Raw genomic sequence first — 20,652 nt, forward strand, 5'->3', positions numbered from 1 at the left:
TTCATCTTTTGGGTTTTGTTTGTTTTTTTGAGACAGAGGCTTGCTATGGAGCCCAGGCTGGCGTTCGACTTGTGGCAATCCTCCTGCCTCAGCCTCCCACGCGCTGGGATTACAGTGTGCGTCGCCACGCCCAGTTTGAGGCCCTCCTCTTGCCCTAGGGCTCCCCACTTGGAATTCTGGCTCCATTCCTCTGCTCGGCGTGGCCCTGGCCAAGGGGCTTTGACTGTCTGAGCCTCAGTTTCCCCTCCCACCACCACCCTGCCCTGGAGGTGTTCTGAAGTCACCGTGGGATTTGTGCCACAAGCCGCGAATACACTGGGTGCGCAACTCGAGTCCAGTGACAAGTGGGTGCCCCTCACCCTCGCCACCGCCCACGCGGGGCAGGGCGCAGAGCCCGTGGGGGAGGAGCCAGCGTCCAGTCAGCTGCTGCCCCTCGCGGCCAGGGCCAGGCTGACCTCGCTGGGCGAAGTCACCGAGGCGCTGCCCCCGACTGCGCTGGCCAGCGAGGCTCCCAGACGGTCGGGGGACCCGGGACACCGCGGTGACAAGTGTCCGGCCGCACGCACAGGCAGCGGCCCATGGTCCTGCTTCCTCGAGGCCTGGCGAGGACCCTCCCAGGTGCTCGCGCCCTCCGGGGGCCGGGACGCCTCGGCCTGGCCCTGTCCCTGCCAGCTGCTGCGTCCTGAGCCCCAGGGCGCGGTCCGCGCTCCCACGACGGTCGGTCTCGCGGGTGGCGGCCACACGATGGCCAGGATTGAGGTCCCGTGGGCGGGCATCACCCGCAGTCCGAGGGGCCGGCGGGCGGCCAGCGGCAGGGAGAGCTCGGAGCTGCGGGGCCGGGGCGGGGCCGGGGCGTTGGGGGCGGTCGCGTGGCTTGGACGATGAGGCCCGGCAGGGCCTGCAGGGAGGCGCCCAGCAAGTCCAGGCGGGCCTCGAGCGCGGCCAGGCGGGCCTCCAGCTCCTCGTGCTGGGCGTGCAGCTCCGACAGCAGCTCGTACATGGCGCCCTGGGTCTGCGGGGACAGAGCGCCTTGCTGGGGACCGCAGCCCAGTGGGAGGACTAGGGCCTGGCACCCCAACACCTGCCTCGGTGAGAGAAATAGTGTATCTGGTGGCACAGCCTGTGGCCCCAGCTACTCTGGAGGACTGCTTGGGCCCAGGACTTCAAAACCAGCCTGGGCAGAGTGAGACCCTGTCTCAAAAAAAATCTGTAACTAATTTTTTAATAACCGACTTTCAGGGTTGGGGGAGGAGCTCAGGGAGGAGCACGTGCAAGCATGCACAAGGTCCTGGGTTCAATTCCCAGGACTGCCAAAAAAGTCAAATCAACCTTTCTTTCTTCCTTTTCTTTCTTCCCTCCCCCTCTCCCAGCACCTCCCTTCCTTCCTTCTTTCTTCTGAGACAAGGTCTCATTATGTAGTCCAGGCTGGCCTTGAACTCACTATGTAGCCTGGGATGGCCTGGAACTCAAAGCAATCCTCCTGCCTGAGCCTCCTGAATGTTGTGATGACAAGCGTGCACTGCTACTCCTGGTCCAAATTCAATTTCTAACGGTGGTGTTCTGTGGCTGATCCAAATTAAAATGCCTGATTTATGTCACATAGTGAGTTTTGCAAAGTCATTTTCTATCTATATATACTTTTTTCCTTTTTTTCTTTTTTGAAGGGGGTGCTGGGGATGGAACCCAGGGCCTCACACCTGCTGGGCAAGCACTCACCACTGAACTACATCCTCAACCCTTTCAATTTTTATTTTTTTTACCCCTTTCAATTTTGAGATAGGGTCTCACTAACTTACCAGTGTGGGCTTGAACTTTCAATCCTCCAGCCTCAGCCTCCTGGGTGGCTGGGATTATAGATGTGTGCCATCATGCCTAGCATAGGAATCCTTTTTTTGTTTAAATTTATATATATATATATATATACACACACACACACACACACACACACAGGGGATCGAACTCAGGACCTTGCGCTTGCAAGGCAGGCAGGGCACCACTGAGCTAAATCCCTGGCCCCTGCTTTGAACTTTTGAGAGAAGGTCTTGCTGTATAATCTAGGCTGGCCTTGAGCTCACTATGTGGCCCAGGCTGGCCTTGAACTGCAGCGATGCTTCTGCCTCCGCCTCCTGAGTGCTGGGATGACAGGCGTGCACCACCACACCTGGCTAGCATATTAATCTTTTAAAATAAAAACCAACTGCCCATGCTGAAGAGTAAAGATGCTACACAGCAATGCACATTTCTGGTGCCCCTTGTGAGTGGGGCACAGTGGAGCCCATGTCCCGCAGCTCCTGTCCCCCATCCCGGGGCCCCCAGGGCCTGCCCTCACCTTGGCCAGGTCGGCCAGTGAGTTGGCCTGGTCACTCAGCCTTCCTTGCTCGATCTTCACACTCCGGAGCCTGGGACACAGTGGGGAGCCCGGGTCAGGCGGCGGCTGCCTGGGGGCTGCGGACTGGGGCAGCTCGGCGACCACACACACCAAAGGGGGACCCCAGCCAGGACGACCCAGGCCAAGGATCCGGGCCCAGGGACAGACATGCACCCGGCCACCCCATGCACCCGGTCTCCCGGCTACCCTGGAACTTACTTCTGAGCCCTGGCAGGAGCCGGACAGCGAGGGAGAGACCACAGGGGAGTTTATTCTTGGCACAGCCGGCGGTGCGTGCCCGTCCCTGCCCATCTCCCGCGGGGGCCACCAGGCCCAGCGGGGCGAAGCCACTGGCCTCACCACCCCTGCTGGCTGGCCTGGGTGCTGTGGGGGTGCTGTGGCCCCTGGACAGCTGTGCCTGGGCAGCCTGATACTGAAGCTGAGTCGGCCCAGGGCACTGCCCAGGTACCCCGTGCCCCCCGGGACCCCACTGGAGGGAGAGATGGAGACAGACTCCCCGCCTGGAGTCAGGGCCCCAAGGACTGGCCACCGGGGATGCCAGTGCCTTCCGGGGCTTGTCTGGAGCCACCTGCTCAGGGTGAATGGTGTACCCCAAGGGTATGCAGGCATCTGATGCCCCAGGAGCTGGGCGCGCTGTCATGGGAAACAAGGTCTTTCCAAATGTGACCAGGCTAGGGTAGGGTCGCTAGGGTGGCCCTAATCTCATATAACTGTTGTCCTTTAAAAGAAGCAAAAATACCCGGGCGCGGTGGCGCACACCTGTGGTCCCAGCATGCAGGAGGCTGAGGCAGGAGGATCGCTGTGAGTTCGAGGCCAGCCTGGGCTACACAGTGAGTTCAAAGCCAGCCTGAACCACATAGTGAGACCCTGTCTCAACTCCCCCCATGCATCTGAACAAACAAAAAAATAAAATAAAATAAATTTGATTTTGACAGAGAGAGAGTCTTGCCTTGGGGTTGGGCTCAAACTTTTTGTCCTCCTGCCTCAGCCTCCCAGAGTGCCGGGATCTCAGGCACGAGCTACTGCTGCATATCTACCTACTGTTGAAATCCTAAACTGGCCACTGCTCCCCCGAAGAACTTGGGCCCAGGCTGCCCCTGGACTCTTATCATAACTGGTGGTGTAGGTGGCCCGTGAGACTTTGTAAAGTCCCCCAAGGGACTGTACTGGGGGCCACAGCTGAGATCCGCCTGATGAAGTAATTGTCAAGACAAAGGAACAACAGAGGAAATGAAAGAATTTCTGATTGGCCCATCTGATCGCATGGATCTGACCACAGGTGTCATTCTGAGGTTCTTGGCAGCCAGAGCTAAAAGGGGAAACTGTTTCCAAGATGAAAGGGTCAGACTGCTTGATAATTCCAGAGAATGAGTTATGCTTCCTGCCACTTGCACTGGGGACCTCTGGGACTGATCCGAGGGGACTGTCCTGGCTGAGCACCAGGGCCTCCCTCTGTCTTCCCATCCTGCCCAGCACAGATCTGCCGGCCCCAACCAGCTTTCCATCCGGCCTGGAGGGGAGCCCAGGAAGAGGCCACAGGAGCTGCTGGCTTGGCCTCGCCTCCTCCCAGGGCCACAGCTGGCCGCCTCCATGCTAGGCGGACACAGAAATGTGAGCTGGAAAGGTTCTGGACTTACTGATGGATGGCTTGGAGGAACTTACGCTGGTGTTTCCGAACCCGGGCTTGGTCAGGCTTCTTCACCAGCCTGGTATGTTTGTAGATGAGCCACGTCTCCCTGAGAACATTAGCAGCGGCATTTTTTACCTGGGTCCAGAGAAAGAACAGTTCCTCAGGGTAGGTGCACAAAAACAAAATGAAACAAAGCAAACAGAAATTTCTGGAAACCTCTAGAACCTTCTAGAAATTTCCAGAAACTTCTGGAACCCTGGGCTGTAAGGCAGAGCCACACTTGCATGTCCACACTTGCGCAGTATGGTTGTGTCTCACATACTTCCTTACTCGACACACCTGAACAGTGTGAACTTGGTGAATCTGAATAATGCTGATAGCTTATTCATCTGTACACAGGGAAACTGAGGCACGGGACAGTGATTCACACATGCCTGGGCACATGGGTATGCCCAGCGGGTGCAGAGGGCATGCGAGCAGGGCCTCACCCGCTTGGTGAGCTGAGTGTCCATCATGAAGTTGTGCACGTGCTTCTCGGCCTTGGTGAGCTCCAGCTTCCGGGCCACCACAGCCACCACCAGGGCAGTGCAGCCAGCTCCCTGAGCGGGGCAGAGGGGCATCAGTGTCCCGCGGGGCTGCCTGGCCCACCCTGTCCTCATCCGGTCCCTGAGAATGCTGAGGGGCAGTGGGGCTCAAGGATAAGAAAGGGACAAGAAGCTGGATACAGGGGCGCACACTGTGAGCCAACCTCCTTGGAGGCTGAGGCGGGAGGATTGCAGGTTTGAGCCCAGCCTGGCAAACTTAGTCCCTGTCTCCAAACAAAATGAAAAGGGCTGCGATGCAGCTCAGTGGTGAGCACTTGCCCGACATGTGTGAGGCCCGGGCTTCTGGACCCCGCACTCCAAAATATAAAGATTTAAAATATATATAGGGGCGAGCAGGGGCCCCCAGGACACCTTGTCTTGGGTTTCTGGCCAGGATGAGTATTAAACACCTGCCTACCTTCCTTCTTTCTTTCCCTCATTCCCTTCTTCTGTATTTTTTGAGACACTGTCCTGCTAAATTGCCCAGGCTGGTCTTGAACTTGATTTCTTCCTGCTTCAACCTCTAAGAGCACTGAGATTACAGGTGTGTGCCGCATCACCCGCCTCCAGGAGTAGGGTCTCGAGAGATCCCAAACCCTGTTCTCAGGAAAACTCTGCCAACAGTCACAAAGCACTTTGCTAGAATCTCTGCCCGGAATACTACGTGGCCAGGAAGAAGTCTGGCTAGGGATCCTCACACAAGAGGGAGCAGGATGAGGTGCTGTTTGGGCCACCTGAGTCACATGAGGTGCCCTCCACATCGACAGGGGTCCTAGGCCAAGGATCAGGGCTGGATGGGACTCTTGCAGTTTGAGGCATTTCACATAAAGGTGCTGACTATGAAGGAAGTGACCACTGGGGAAACTGAGGCACAGAAGCATCAAGTGCTTGATGCCAGGGCTGTGGAGAATAAAGGGATGTCCCCGGAGGCCGAGGGCACCAGGGAGGACGATGGGGTGACCCCCGGTGCCTCACCATGATGCCAGTGAGCAGGCACACGCCCTTCCCACAGTAGGTGTGTGGCACCATGTCGCCGTAGCCGATGGACAGGAAGGTGATGGAGATGAGCCACATGGCCCCCAGGAAGTTGCTGGTCACCTCTTGCTTGTCGTGGTACCTGTGGGGGGGGCAGGAGGCCTGGTCAGGGCAGGTGGCCCTTGGCAAGTCGCACCGCAGATGTGTCCACCAGCCACACAGGGACTGGCCAGCCTGAGGCCGGGGACAGAGGCTTCTGGGGCAGTCAGGGCCCCAGGCAGCCCCTGGGGACAGGACAGTGACCTGCCCACCCCTGCTCCTATTTTTGACATGGAGTCTCACTATGTGGCCAGGTTGACCTTGAACTCATGGAGACTCTCCTGCCTCAGCCTCTGAGTGCTGGGATCACACCACGGCCAGCCTCTGTCCCTTCTGATCTCCACCATGCCAGTCCACCCTCCCTGGCCTGGGCCATGACAGGGCACGCAACCCATCCCAAGGACAGACACACGGACACACGGGACACGGTGGCCGAGGGCACCAGCAGTGGCAGGGAGTGCAGCGGGACTGGGTCAGGCAGCAGGAGGAGCGGCCGGGCAGGAGGCCTTGGGACAAGGACAGAGGTGTCAGACGGAGCTGGCTGGGGGGAGCCGGCCTGAGCCTGGCCTTGGTGTGGGCAGGAGCAGCTTTCGAGGCCAAGATGGGTCCCAGGGCCACAGCAGGGACACAGCTGGGCTCCAGAGAGGGCCTGCATGACCGCACCAGGCCGGGGCTGGCTGGCTGGCTCTCGGGGTCCGGGCACAACTCGGGGACTGGGCGCAACCCCAATTCTTTCAGTGGACTCTGCTGCTGCCTGGCTGGGTTCGGGCTCCCGGGGGTTGGGGAGCCCTCGCCACTGGGGACCTGTTCCTTCCTGGGACAGTGGGATTTGGGACAGGGACCAGGAGGAGACAAGCCAGGTCCTGGAGATGAAGGTTTGGGGTCCCTCCCTGGCCCCCAAACTGGGCCTCCAGGTGCTCACCAGTGGGCGCAGGCCCAGGAGCAGGGCCAGGGGACGTGGGGTGGGGACACAGCATGGGAGGCAGGGGCCAAGTGTCACGGCGGGCATGGAATTTAGGACTGGCTGCCCGCTGGCCCTGCTCCGACCCAGCTGGGACCTGGGGACCCCAACCCCGATGTTCCTGGCTCGGCATCTGGGGGTGGGCTGTGGCAGCAGCTTAGGGATCCGAAGTGACCCGCAGGGGGAGGACCCCCAAGGCCCTCCCTGTGTCCCCCATCAGGGCTAGCTGGGACCTTTTGGTCCCTCGGACAATGAGGCACTGGGTCTGGGCATTCGAGTGGCCCCTGAGCCTCAGCTTCCCCCAAAGCTGGGAGAGCACCCTGCTGCCCTCCAGGGCCACCTGGTCACTGCCTCCAAGGTCCTGGGGCTCAGAGAGCGTGAGGCCACCTCCCCACAGGCCGCTTCCCCCTCACGGACCTCTGGGTACCAGGACGGGGTCTGGGGCGATGCCCTCCCACCTCCCCTATGGCAGCGAATCTTAAATTCCTAGCAGGGGCCAGCAGGGGCCAGCGGCGGCTCTGTGCGGACTCACATGTCTTCCCTGCGGCCCGGCAGGGTGGGCAAAGGGGAGAAGGAAAGCTGGTTAAGTGTGGGGGCAGGGCCAGGAGGGGCGCCTGGCCAGAGGTCAGAGGTCAGAGGCCAGAGGTCAGAGGTCAGAGGCCAGCCCCCAGCCCTAGGGGCACCCGCGGCACAGGCCCCACCTACCTCTCGCACACGCGCACGGTCCAGGCGGCGATGACCCAGGAGGAGATGCTGAAGACCAGCAGCACGGTGCCGGGGCAGATGGTCATGAGCGTCTTCATGACGAAGCGCGTGTTGAAGGTGATCTTGTTGAGCGCCCCGATGCTGCGCGAGGAGGCGTCCGTGAAGATCTTGCTGTGCAGCAGCATGACGCGGCCCAGCAGGTAGAGGCGCAGGAACATGGGGATGGACAGCAGCACGTCCACGTCGGCCTCGGCCACCGACGGTGCATAGGTGAAGGCCAGCCGCGCCGTCCAGGTGAAGCGGTAGTGGCCGGGCACCGGGTGGATGGCGCACACCGCCAGCTCCAGCGAGATGCGGAGGATGCGCTCACGGGTCATGGCGATGCGCCAGTCGTCCGCCCCGTTGTCTGCCATGAACAGCTGCGGAGGGAGGGGGGCGCTCAGGCACAACCCAGCGCGGCCTAGAGCAGCCCGGGCCTGAAACCCACCCAGGCTGGAGCTGCGCCCCACCCGAGTCAGAAATGCGGTGCCTGAACAGCACCCCCGAGTTGTCTCTGCTGGGGAGAATTCAAACAAAACAACAGCCTAGATCTGCAGCTACTTGGGAAGCTGAGGCAGGAGGATCTTGACTTGAATCCCAGCCTGGGCAGCTTAGTGACTTAGCAAGATTTTATCTTTAAAAAAAAGGGGGGAGGGGTCACCTGCCTCACAAGTGCAAGGTCCCAAGTTCGATCCCTGGTACTAAAAAAAAAAAAAAAGGGTGTGAAGGGGAGTAGAAGGGGAATAGGGCGGGTAAAGAGGGATGAATATGATCAAAACACATTACACACATTGACCCCCCAAAAAGGTGAGACTAGGGGCCAGAGGGCACAAGGCGGTGAGAGAACGAATGATTAAAGCCTTTGCTGGGCGTGGTGGCTTCACTTTTGCCTTGTAGAGGTGCTGGAGATGGATCCCAGGCCTTTCCATCCCCAGCCCTTTCTACTTTTTATTTTGAGACAGGGTCTCCCTAAGTTGCCCAGCATGAGCTCCAACGTGAGAGCCTCCTGCCTCGGCCTCCCAGAGCACTGGAAAGACAGGCAAGGGCCACCACGCCCGGCTTACCTCTTTTCTCTGCGAACTCGGCAAAGTGTAGGCCGTGTTACAGGGAATTCTGGAGGGATGGAAATGGTCTTCTTCCCCTCTAAAGAGCTCATCTGGCCCTTGGCGTCCCCCCAGGGGCTGGGGTGCCTGTGGCTGGCGGGGCCACCAACCTGGATCTCCCGGGCGTGGTACAGCACGACAAGGCCCAGCAGGATGATGGTAGACAGGCTGATGAGGCATTTCAGGGCAAAGGAATACAGAGACGCCTGGGGACAGAGGGGACCCAGGACGCTGCAGGGAGGTCGCCAGGGACAGCCAGAGGCAGCGCCCACCTGCCCGCCCGCCAACCCTCGACTTCCCCAGCGTTCCCAGGCCCGTGAGCTTTGCTTTACTTCTGTTTTGATTTCCTAGCACTTCACAGTGTATGAGGCCTGGTCTCGGTGGCCTCGGCCTGGTATTTGTCCTCACACAGGCGGTGGCGGAAGGGGAGGGGACCCAGGTCCTGGCTGTCACCGAACCGGTGCCCACCTTGGTGTAGACGCCCCAGGACAGCTCGGTCTCCGTCACCATGACGACGATGCCAAACATGCCGAAGATGAGTGCGTAGTCGCTGAGCCGCTTCCGCTTCTCAAACAGCACGCGGCGGTGCCCCAGGCGGTGGCCCACGGCAGGCGGCTTCCCTGCGCTCCGGCTCCGCGGGCGGCCGTCCTCCTCCTCCTCATCGTCCTCGGCCTGGTCCTGGGGCTGGCCGCGGACGCTGCGGGAGGACAGCCGTGCTGGCTCGCCCTTGGCCACTAGCACCTGCAGGCCGGGGCTGTGCGGGGGCAGCGAGGGGCGGCCGGCCTCCGGGTCCGGGGGGTCGCTGCCCAGCGGCCGCCCCACACTGCCATTGTGGCTGTGGCCGTTCATGGCTACCTGGGCGCAGCAGGTGGGCTGGCGGCAGGCCACCCGGGGCCCTGCATGGCGCAGCGGCGGGGATCCCCAGCCGACCTGCAGGGACACGGGGACCTGGTCACAGGAGGGAGCAGCGGGCCTCACGGCCATGCCGAGGCCCAGCACGCCCTGCTCCTCCCTGCTCTACAGCCCGCCGTGGCTCCCAGTCCCCAGTTTCCCAAACCCACGCCCAAGACACTCCTGGGCTTGGGCTCTGTCCCACCCCTTCCTCCTCCCTCCCTTCCAGCCACGCCTGGTCTCCAAGTCCGCAGAAGGATGGCCCTCAGCCCAATGGTGCGAGGTGGGAGAAAACCGCAGGTTTTGTACGTGTAGTTTTGGCTGGGCCAGGCCACAGTGAGTAGGGAGGAATTGGCCGGCACAGTGGTGCATGCCTGTAATCCTAGCACTAGGAGGCTGAGGCAGGAGGATTGAAATTTCAAGCCCAGCCTGGGAAATTTATTTTATTTAGAGACGGGGTCTCGTTACACAGTTCAGGCTGGCCTTGAACTCACTATGTAGCCCAGGCTGACCTGGAACTTGCAGTGATCCTCCTGCCTCAGCCTCCTGAGTGCTGGGATGACAGGTGAGCGCTGTCACGCCCAGCTAAGCCTGGGCAATTCAGCAATTTAGTGAGACCCTGTCTCAAAATAAGAAAGGGCTGGGGATACAGCTCAGGGTAAAGGCTCTGGGATCAATACCCAGTACTACAAAAAAATTTCCTTTTTTATTATAAGATTTATTTTTGTTTTTTGAGACAAGGTCTCGATCTGTATTCAGGCTGATCTTGAGCTCACTAGCCCAGGCTGGCCTCAAAAATCTCAGCGATCCTCCTGGCTCAGCCTCCTGAGTGCTGGGATGACTGGCATGTGGCATCACACCCAGCTTATTATACCATTTTTAAAAGGGGGGGGGCAGTTGGATGTAGTGGCGCTCGCCTGTGATCCCAGCACCCTGGGAGGCTGAGGCAGGACGATCCCAGGTTCCAGCCCAGACTGGGCAACTTAGCATCTTCGTGAGACCCTGTGTCAAAATAAAAACTAAAAAAGAGCTGGGTGTGAAAAAAGCAGCTCAGTGTGAAGGGCCTGGGTTCCATCCCCAGCACAGCACACGCACACACACACGCACACCACACATGCACACAGGCAGCGTGTGCAGGCTCAGGTGGTGACCAGGGGACGTCAAGGGCCAGACAGTGGCCACACAGGACCTGAGCCTGCTTCTGGCCCCAGCAAGTTCCAGGGCCCAGGAAGGGGGACCTGGAGTCGGCCACTTGTATAGATGGAGAAACTGAGGCAGGGGGCTGGAAGCGGACAGACCCAAAGTCATGCCATCTCTGGCCCCCACTCTGACTGTCACAGCAGCTGGGCCATGGCTCCTTTATCTGGGGACTTCACGCTTTATAAGGCCCGACTTTCAGCCTGGCACTGCCCAGTTTACTTTATTATTTTTGTGCAGTATTGAGGATGGAACCAGGGCCTCGAGCATACTCTCCAAGCCGTCTACCCCTGAGTGACACGCCCAGCCCTTTCAACTTTTTATTTTGAGACAGGGTCTCTCTACGTTGCCCACGCCGGCCTGAACTTGAGACCCTCCTGCCTCAGCCTCTGGAGTGGCTGGGATGGCAGGCATGGGCCAGAGGCCGGGCCAGTACTTCGTGGCTTTTAAGGCACTTCTGTGGGTGAGGCGAACTCACTGGTCTCCTCCACACACACACTCAAAGGCGGCCCACACTCCAAGTGCCTCAGGCTGGGAGGGATGAGGAGCCCTAGACACCCGCTGCCTTCCCCCCAGGTGCGCGCACCCTGCTGGGGCACAGGCAGGACGGGAGCAGGAGGCACTGGCGAGGGCCGCTGGCAACGACCTTCTGGGACACATGGCTGAAAGACCAAGCCCGGTGTGACTCAGCCACCCAGTGCCCGCCAAGCCGCGGATCTGCCCTGTGCTGTCCCTGCAGCACGTCCTGAGGTGCCCTGGGCAGGGAGACTGTGGAGGAGGGAACAGCTGGCAGGTGGCTGGCTCTGAGAGGCCGCGGGCAGAGGGCTTTGCCGGCGCCCACCCTGTGATCAGCAGAGTCCCCGACGGGCACTGCCGCATGTCACCCACTTTTCACCGGAGAAGGATCCCCATTCCCATTTCACACAGGAGAGACAAAGCTCAGAGAGGGTAGCACTTTGCCCAAGGTCACACAGCCAGGAAGGGCAGGGACTACCTGAGTGGGCCTCAGGCTGGGAGCAGAGGGGCTGTGAGTAGCTGTCACTTCCCGACCTCGGCGGGACACAGGACTGAGAGGCTTCCCTGAGATCCTCCAGAGGGGGCCCCACTTCCAAAGGCTGCCCGGGGCGTGTGCGTGTGCATGTGTGTGTGTGTGTGTGTGTGTTTGTCCTGGGGAAGAGACACCCCGGTCCTTCATGGGCCTTTCTCCTCCCTTGCTCCAAGCCGGGCCACAGGTTGGGGTCCCTGGGACTCTTGGGGACTTGCAGAGGGTGGGGAACCCTCTGCAGCCAGGTGGGTCCTGGCTGTCCGTGTAACCGGGTGAGGCCGGGTGCAGATTCCAAGCTTGCAGTGGGGGTGGTGGTGCCTGTGGGTTAGGGACACTTTAGTGACCGTGTTGGGGTTTGAGTACCCTGTCATCTAATGCGTCTGTCACGGGATTCCTGTTCCCCAAAGGCTGAGGTGGGGCCATCCATGACACCTAGGAGATGCATAGTTTTGGGGAACCTGGAAGGTCAGGGTGCCCCAGAAGCAGAGCAAGGAGCAGGAGGTAGCTCCTGTGCTCCCCACTGCACAGCACTGTGGGAAGGGAAAGAACCAAGCCAGGGCCCTCAAGCCCCGGGAGCAGCCCTTCCACCCCGAAGGGACCAGCCTTGTGTGGTGGCGCACACCTGGGATCCCAGCACTGGGAGGCCGAGGCAGGAGGGTCCCCAGGAGTTTGAGGCCAGCCTGGACTACATAGTAAAATCCAGTCTCAAGAAACCAAAAACAGGGCCGGGATTTGGCTCAGTGGTTTCGCCGCCTGCTTCGCAAGCTCAAGGACCTGAGTTCGATCCCCGGTACCAAAACAAAAAAACCCCCACACAAGACCACCCCACCCCCCCATGATAGGCAGGATGAAGCAGTGGCTCGAGGGCACCCTCAATGTCCCCATGCATGACCAAAGTCACTGCCCTCTACGGGGCCTCCTTTGAGGAGGGTCCCCAGAGTGGCCACCCCACACTACGGTGGCCAGAATGGAGTGACAGTCGCCTCTTTCCACGCTGGAGAACTGGGTCAGGGGAAAGCGTCAAGGGGCTGTCAGTGCTGGGGCAGAGCCCCCCGCGCCCAGGATCCGCAGGGGAGCGGGACACCGGGACACGGCAGAAACTTCCAGGACAGCGGGGCCTGCTGCGGGTACCCAGCCGGGGTTCCCGAGGCTGCGTGTGCCCTGGAGGGAGAGGCCGTCCTGGGGACCCTCGCCGGCGCTCCCCCAAACCCTGCAGGCAGACGCTGGCCTTGCCTTCCTGCTCTGGCCGCTTGGGAGCCGTGCGGGAGGGGGGCTGCGGTCAGTGGCTCTGGTCACTGCGGTCACCGAGGGGGACCCTGCCGGCCGGCCGGGCGGGCACAGTGAGCCTCCTTGCCCAGGTCCCTGTCCAGGGCACCAGGCCACCAGCCTCCTGGCATCTGCGCCTCTTCAGGGACACAGGGGCAGTGCCCGCGCCGGGCGCCAGGACCTGTGCTGGGGACCGCTGGGGGTGCCAGCTGCCTGACCCGACCCAGGGATCCCGCGTTCGGAAATGGGGGCCCCTGCCTCCGACCCCCGAGTCAGCGCCCCCGCCAGCCCCCCACCGTGGAGTCTGGGGACCCCGCTCCCCACCCGCCCAGTGCCCCTCGGGCATGGGGTCCCCGCTCCGCACCCCGCCGCCCACGCACGCCCCGCTCCCCGAGCCTGCGCATGGGGGCTCCGCACCCGTCCTACCTGTACCTGGGAACGCGAGGCCCTAGGCGCGAGGGTCTCGTGTGGCCGGGGTCCCCCGGGCGGGGGCGGGGGCGGGGGCGGGACGCGGGGCGCGGGGCCCGGGGGCGGCCGCCGCATCCCCCGCCGCCCAGGGTGCGGGCCGGGCCGGGGGGCGAGCGCCCGCCCCGCGGGGAGGGAGCGAGGGGCGGGGCCGCACGGGCAGCGCTGTCGATTGGTCGAGCCCAGGCCGGTACCGCCCCCGGCGACCCCGCAGGGCCCGCCCACATTTAAAGATCCCACGCTCCCGGCGCCTGCTCGCCCCCCCCGCGGCGCGTGCTTGGTCCCCTCAAGCCGTCTGCTCCAGCGTGACGGGGTGGGGGTGACCCCGGCAAAGCCACAGCCCTGGGGACCCCTTGCTGCCCATCCTTCCCCTACACAGTCCTCTAACTTCAGCTGCCCGTCACTGCGTGTCCCACAAGGGCAACTAGGCCACGTGACCCGGCGGATTTCCCCCCCCAAAGCCTGGGGCTCTGCTCAGAGCTGGGGAGCAGGGTGCGGGCAAGCGGGGGTGGCGGCTTCTGGGGTGTCTACTGGATAATGGTGGAGGCCACCTTTGGGAAGAGAAACGCCTGCTCACATCAGGGACCCCAGTCCTGAACCCCCAAACGGCTAAGCCAGATGGCAGGCAGCAGGAGCCCCCAGAAACGGGGATCACCAGGGCTGGGGGCCTGTCCCCAAAACAAGGCTCCTTCCCCAGGACCCAGAGAACCCACCGGCCTTGGGACTCATCCGTTCAACCCTAATAGCACCGGGGGACGGAGGTGAGGGGGCCCGCAAGGCTTCTCCCCGCAGCAGCGCTGGGGTGACCGCATCAGCTGTGGCCCCTGGTCTGGGGCCTCCCCTCCCACCCACTTCCTGCCCTGCATGTTTTCTTCCCGGCCTTGAGATCGGCCGACCAGGTGACACTCAGGGTCCAGGGGCGCAGAGGGGTCCCTCTGCCCCAGAGCCTCGCCAGGAGATGACAGCAACCAGGCCAGAGGCGGTTAGTGGAGGCCTGGGAGCCCCTTGCCATGACCCGGCCCAGGCGACAGTGAGGAGAGACTGCCCAGCCGCACCGGTCCCCAAACGTCCCCAAGGCCCCCCTCGCCCTGCCCCCTCCTTCCTACCCCAGCATTTAAAAAACAGTAGCACTGGGGATTGAACCGAGGGTCTTTGCCCTGAGCTGCATCCCCAACCCTTGTTACTTTCTGAGTCTCCCTAAGTTGTCCCACATAAACAGACTTGAACCTGTGACTCTCCTGCCTCAGCCTCCCAGAGTGCTGGGATTCCAAGATTTACCCCAGCCCTTTGCACAGCACTGAAAGGGCCACCGACAGCTCCCTGGGGATCAGAAACCCATCCAGCCCTGACTCCCCTCTCTCCTTGGAGTCCCTGCCCTGGGGGAAGCTTTTGTGTGAGCCTCTGGCTGGCCTGGAAACAGGACAGAAATTCAGAGAAGTGTCACCTGCAGCCCCCCGGGGGGCCTCCATCCCTCCTGCCCAGGGGCTGTGGCCTGAGCTGGAGGTGGCCTGGCCACCCCTGTCCCCAACAGCCAGCCAGTCACTGAAATCCTGCACCCATTGGGCTGCCTGGACGCGGGCGGGCCGTGAGCTTCCAGGACAGAGAAACGTCTGCCTCTTCCTGGCCACTCAGACTTCCCTCATTCCTTCATTTGTGGATTCATTCACTCAGTCATCACTCACCCCGCAGCCCCTCCTCGGAACCTGGTGACCCGCTGCCAGACAATCTGAGCCAGCAGAGACCCAGCTCCTCCCACAGCTGGCTTCCTTGAGGAGGGGACAACCTTCTCAAAATGAGGGACTGGGGGGCTGGGGATTTAGCTCAGTGGTTCCGGCGCCTGCCTTGCAAGCTCAAGGTCCCAAGTTTGATCCCCGGTACCCCTCAAAAAATGAGGGATTGGGGTGCAGTTTGTGCAATGTGAGGCCCTGGGTTCCACTCCGGAACCACAAAAAAATTTTAAAAACAATTCAAGAGAAAAGGAGGTCAAGAGAAAGAGGACCAGGGATGGAGGTTTTTAGCTAGGGTAGTCAGGGGCAGACTCTACGGACAGGAAACATTAGCCAGGTGTGGTGGTGCATGCCTGTAATCTCAGCACTCAGGAGGCTGGGGCAGGAGGATCCCAAGTTGGAGCCTTGCTGGGGCTATTTAGTGACTGAGACTGTGGCTCAAAATAAATAAATAAATGAAAGGCTGAAGATGTAGTTCAATTCAAAGGCCCTGGGTTCAACTTCCAGTGCCACAGAATAAATAAATACATAGCGAACTTCTCAAAGGGAGGGAGCACCAGGTAGAGGGAGCTGCAAGTGCAAAGGCCCTGAGGCAGGATGGGAGGGTGTGCAGGAGGACCAGGGTGCTGGCCTGAAGTGCACATAGGGAGTGTCATCGCCGCAGTGGCCCTGAGCTGCCTGTGACTGCAGGCTGAGGAGACATCTGGTTCCCCTCTCTCTGCACACTTGGGCTGGGACACCCCGGGCCACCTCTCCTGCCCCGAGGACAAACACTTGACTCTGAAACGTGGTGTCCTGTTACATGGCTGGTTTGAATAGCAGCCCCCCCAATTTGAGGTGTCCCCACAGAGCTGCAGAATGGGATCTTGTTTGGAAACAGGGTCTTTGCAGATAGAGCTAAATTAAGAGATCAAGCCAGGCAGGGCTTGGTGGTGCACGCCTGCCATCCCAGCACTCAGGAGGCTGAGGCAGCAGGATCGCTGTGAGATCAAGGCCAGCCTGGACTATATAGCAAGATCCTGTCTCAAAAAACAAAACAAAAACAAAAATTACAGTGGATAGGGTAGGCTCTAATCTTACAAGGGGCTTCTTTTTTTCTCTTTTTTGTGCAGTACTGGAGATTGAATCCCAAGCCCTTTTTTCTTTTTTCTTTTGGTAACAGGGATCGAACTCGGGACCTTGTACTTGCGAGGCAGGTGGTGGAACCACTGAGCTAAAAGCCTGGCCCCCCTTTTTCCTTTTTTGAGACAAGTTGGCCCTAAGTTGCCCAGTCTGGCCTTGAATTTGGAATCCTCCTGCCTCAGCCTCCCCAGTAGTGGGGCAGATAGGTGTGCAGCACTGTGCCTGGCTAGGGTGTCTGTACAGGAAAGCCATGTGACAGCACAGAGGCACTGGGAGAAGGCCCGGTGAAAATCAAGGCCCAGCACCACCGAGTCCCGAGCCCCGGAGGTGAGAGAGAGCCAGGGATCTACAGGGGCTGCAAAGGGGAAATGGCTCTTGGGCTTCCAGCCTCCAGCACAAGAGGACACACTTCCATTGTTTCAAGCCACCTGAGGGCAGTCACTTAGCTGCTCACTTGTTTATCTCTTTCTGGTTTTTGCTTTTGAGACAGTCTCGAGGTGTACCCCAGGCTGGCCTCCAACTCCAACTCCTGCCTCAGCCTCCTGAGTGCTGGGATTCCAGGCGTGTGCACCATGCCCTGCTTATAGCCCCAATTCTGAGTGCCCAGTGACTCCTGGTGGCCCGGCAGCATGTGGACATTGGGACCCTGCACAGCTGTGGCTGTGGCCACTGCAATCCCCTCCAGGGTCCTCCCAGGCACAGCCTTCTGTCCCTGCACAGCCCTTCCACGCGCTGCAGAACCCCGGCCACAGTGCCCAGCCTCACCCATACCTCATTGCTGAGATCCTATCCTGGACCCAGCCCAGCCAGCTCCTCCGGCTGCCGCCTCTGCCACTGCGGCCTCTGCCACTCTTGCCCTGATGGTCCCTGACCTCCACGACAGCCACTGAGGCCTCTGAACATCACAAACCACACCGCTCCTCTCCCTGCTCTGGAACCGCTGTGGCACCCCACTGCCTGTCACCCCGCTCCCAAGCCCCCTCCCAGCCAGCCTCTCCACTCCTTCTGCAGCCCCTCTCTTCCCCTGCTTCACTGTTCCAGCTGCACTGGCATCCTCAGCATCCTCATGCAGGCCAGACTCAAATGAGTACAGTGGCGCACGCCTGTGATCCCAGCACTCTGGGAGGCCGAGGCAGGAGGATTCCAAGTTTGAGTCCAGCCTGGGGAATTTAGTGAATTGGCAGAAAACCTTGTCTCAAAATAAAAAATAAAGAAAAAAAAAGGGCCAGGGATTTAGCTCAGTGACACCACACCTGCCTCACAAGTGCAAGGTCATGTGTTCAATCCTCAGTACCAAAAAAAAAGAAAGAAAAAAAGAAAGAAAAAGGAAAAGGGTGTGTGTGTGTGGGGATGCAGCTCAGTGCAAAGGCCCTGGGTTCAACCCAAAGTACCACAAGAAAAAGAAAAAAGGAAAAAGAGAAAAAGCCAGGCTTGTTCCAACCACAGGAACTTTGTGCATGCTGCTCCCCTCCCCCCATCTCGGGTGGCTTCCCTTCAGGTCCTGGCTCATGGTCGGCTCCCTGGAGGGGCTCTGCTGGCTTGGCAGACTCTACCTTCTCCTCCTTATTATTTTTATTTCTTATTTTTTGTCCATTTCCAGTAGTGGAACAGGAACCCTGGGACTCACGATGTTAGCCAAGCGTTCTACCAGGAGCTCCCTGGCTTTTAAGTTTTGAAACAGGGCCTTGCTAAGTTGCCCAGATGGAGATGTCTGGAACTTGGGATTCTCCTGCCTCAGCCTCCAGGGTGGCTGGGATTATAGGTGTTCGCCTTCAGCCTGGCCTCCCCCGGTCATTCTCTAACACATCACTGTGTTCTATTTTCCTTCCCGTCACATCACTTTCTTAACTGGTGTCCCAAGAAACCCCACAGGGCCGACCTGGACCTGTCTCAGTCCTTGGTATATTCCTAGAACCCAGCCCAGGGATCGGCACACAGTATCTAGGTGCTCAGTGTTTGTCGACCGACTAACTGACCACTACTTTCCCACGGTCAGCTCCTAGCTTATTGCAGAGGTCAGCCAGCGTTCACCAGGACAGGAGTAGAGGAGCCGGATGTGGGTCTTGCCACCCTGATTTGACTCTGCCCCCCTGGCTGTGTGATGCTGGGCAGGTCCGGCTGCCCTCTGAGTGTCCTGTGACAGAAGAAAGGGAGGGCCCGACCCCCCAGGGGCTCCTGAGACCCACCGCTGCCGCTATGAGCATGGCTATTATCACCACACAACCTGGCGCTTTCTCCCTCAACCAGCAGGCTTTCTGTGCGACTCTCGTGGCGTCACTTACCCTGGAGCACAGGGGTCTCCTGGCCGAGCTGCTGCCCCAGGCCTGCGCCCTTCAGTCCCGCCGGGTCTTCTCTGAACACCTGCGCACCGGAGACGGAGACGGGGTGTGAGGGGCTGGAGGGCAGCGCTCCGCGACAGGGGGTCACCTTGGGCGCTGGGAACTTAGACCCGCGCTGTCTCCGAGGCCCTGGGCGAGCCCTGCGGAAGGGGCCGCTCCCCACCTCCCCGCTGGACGCCGGGCACGCTGCCCCCGGGTCCCCCCCAGTTCCTCTCCCAGTGCCCGCCGGGAGGGGAAGCCCGGCCGTGAACTTGAGCAGCACGGCTGGGACCCAGGCTGGGGGCCCTCGGAGCAGCCCCAAGGTCAAGCGTCGAGACTCGGCCTGGGCGGCTCCTTCCTCCCGCCCTATCCCTCCAGGATTCCCTCTGCGAGGTCGGCGGCCCCGGGAGGCTGAGGGAGGAAGGGGCCCTGGGAGGGGACAAGCAAAGGTAGGGGCTGAGAGCCGGGGGGGGGGGAGGCTGACGATGACCCCAGGACCGGGGCCTCCCACACTGAGCCCCAGAGGCAGGCAGCAGCCCCCCCAGAGCCCCCCACCAGCCCCACCCCTGTCGCGCCCCTACCCCACTGCCCTGCGTGACCTTGGCCTGGGGCCACCCTCTGGGGCGTCGGCCGCCCTCCTGTCCCGAGGGGTGCGGAGAACGGTGTGGAGGCTGCACGGTGCCCGGCGGGTGGGGGTTCCCCCCTCTCCGCGGAGGGGCAGCCCAGGGAATCCCCGGCACGCCGAGGAGACAGGGAGGGCGCACGGGCAGTGGGGCCCCAGCCCCCACTAAGGGGAGTCCCCAGGTCCCCGCCCTCCTCGCTCAGCGTCCCCAGCCCCGCCGAGGGAACCCCCTCCTCCTGGGGATGCAGGTGGGGTCCCCAGCCCGGGACACAAGGGACACAGGCACCCCCGCCCACGAGATGGAGGGGATCAGGCTGGGACCCCGCCCGCGCTCCCGCCGCTGTCCACTCACCCGGAGGCGCCAGCCGCGGAGCACAGGGCTGAGCGCACGGGAAGGAGGCGGCGACCGCGCAGGGAGAGGAGGGGAGGGGAGGGGAGGGGAAGCCCCTCCGTCCCGCCCGGCTCCTCCAGGGCCGTGACAGCTAATCTGAGAGGCTCCCCGGCTGGGCGTGTCTCTGCGGTTGCCGACTCAGGCGCTCGATTTACAACTGGGGAAACTGAGGTCAGGAGAGCTGAGCCTCCGGCGGGGCGCAGCGACTGGGCGGCACGGAGGACGCTGTCCCATGCTCCGGGCTGATCTGGCCTTCAGGGAGGAGGCGGAGCCCAGGGAGAGGCTGGAAATCAGGGTCCCCACCCACCCTGCCCAGCCCAGCCTGGCCCGGCCCGGCCCAGCCCAGCGCGCCCTGGGCACCAGAGGAGATTCCGGAGCCCGGAGGCTCAGGGCTGCTGGTGACGGCGCCCAGGCTGGAGGGTCCCGTGAGGCAGGGGGAGCCTGATGGCCAGGAAACAAAGCACAGAAACTTCTCCGCCTCCTCGCTGGCCCGAGGACGCCCCCTCCTCCTGCGCAATACAGGGCTGCTCCGAGCGCCGAGGCGGAGGCGGGCGGGACCCTGCTGAAGGTCACCGGGCCGAGGGACAGCAATGCGGCTCCTGGGGTGCGGGTCACCAGGGGCTGCGGGACCGCAGAAACCGTGGTGGCGACCTTGGCTGCCCAGATTCCTGTCTGAGCAGGGCCCACCAAAGACAGCTCTATGGGCTGCCGTCCCCAAGCGGGGCGCCCCCCAGGACCCCCTGCAGCCCCCGCCCCGCGCCTGAACGCCCACCCACCTTCTTCGGCGGCCTGGGGCGGAGGGCTTTCCTCCTGGCAGCCGGGAGGCTCCCGAGTGCCTCCATCATTTTTTTTTTTTTTCCCTCTTTTCTTCCAAATATTCTAAAAATAGCTTCCCCCTCCTGGGCCCCAGCCCAGAGCCGCCGTGAACGGCTCCGGGCTCCCGGGGCGGGGGGTGGGTGGGGGGATTTCTCGAGCGGGCGGGGCGGGGACCCCGATGGCGAGAGAAGAGGCGGGGACCCCTCCCCTCGTGCGAGCCGCACGCGCTCGGGGCGCCGCCGGCGTGGCCGTGACTGGCGCGCAGGGATGGGGAACAAAGAGGGGCGCCCCGGGCAGAGATCAGGAG

General features: G+C 61.5%; 1 protein-coding gene across 4 annotated transcripts; it reads right to left on the bottom strand.

Annotated features, from left to right (window-relative positions):
- On the bottom strand, positions 1-13,383 carry Kcnn1 (potassium calcium-activated channel subfamily N member 1). Of its 4 annotated transcripts, none has more exons than XM_087201926.1 (9): positions 13,317-13,383; positions 8,954-9,415; positions 8,596-8,691; positions 7,344-7,762; positions 5,579-5,720; positions 4,508-4,618; positions 4,027-4,154; positions 2,330-2,399; positions 1-1,012 (listed from the first exon to the last, which is right to left on the bottom strand). In XM_087201926.1, exons 2-9 carry the CDS (start codon positions 9,332-9,334, stop codon positions 776-778), a joined length of 1,584 nt encoding a protein of 527 aa, XP_087058052.1. In that variant the 5' UTR covers positions 9,335-9,415; positions 13,317-13,383; the 3' UTR covers positions 1-775. The 4 variants fall into 4 exon arrangements, 3 of the variants coding, with proteins under 3 accessions (XP_087058052.1, XP_087058053.1, XP_087058054.1); XM_087201927.1 differs by having other exon boundaries at positions 13,311-13,374; XR_015447607.1 differs by having other exon boundaries at positions 948-1,012; positions 2,588-4,154.
- Between the last annotated feature and the right edge of the window lie 7,269 nt (positions 13,384-20,652).

Source organism: Heterocephalus glaber, unplaced genomic scaffold (assembly GCF_053883595.1).
Source record: "Heterocephalus glaber isolate CG9 unplaced genomic scaffold, H.glaber_assembly_v1.0 deba00001761, whole genome shotgun sequence".
Lineage (NCBI taxonomy): Eukaryota > Metazoa > Chordata > Mammalia > Rodentia > Bathyergidae > Heterocephalus > Heterocephalus glaber.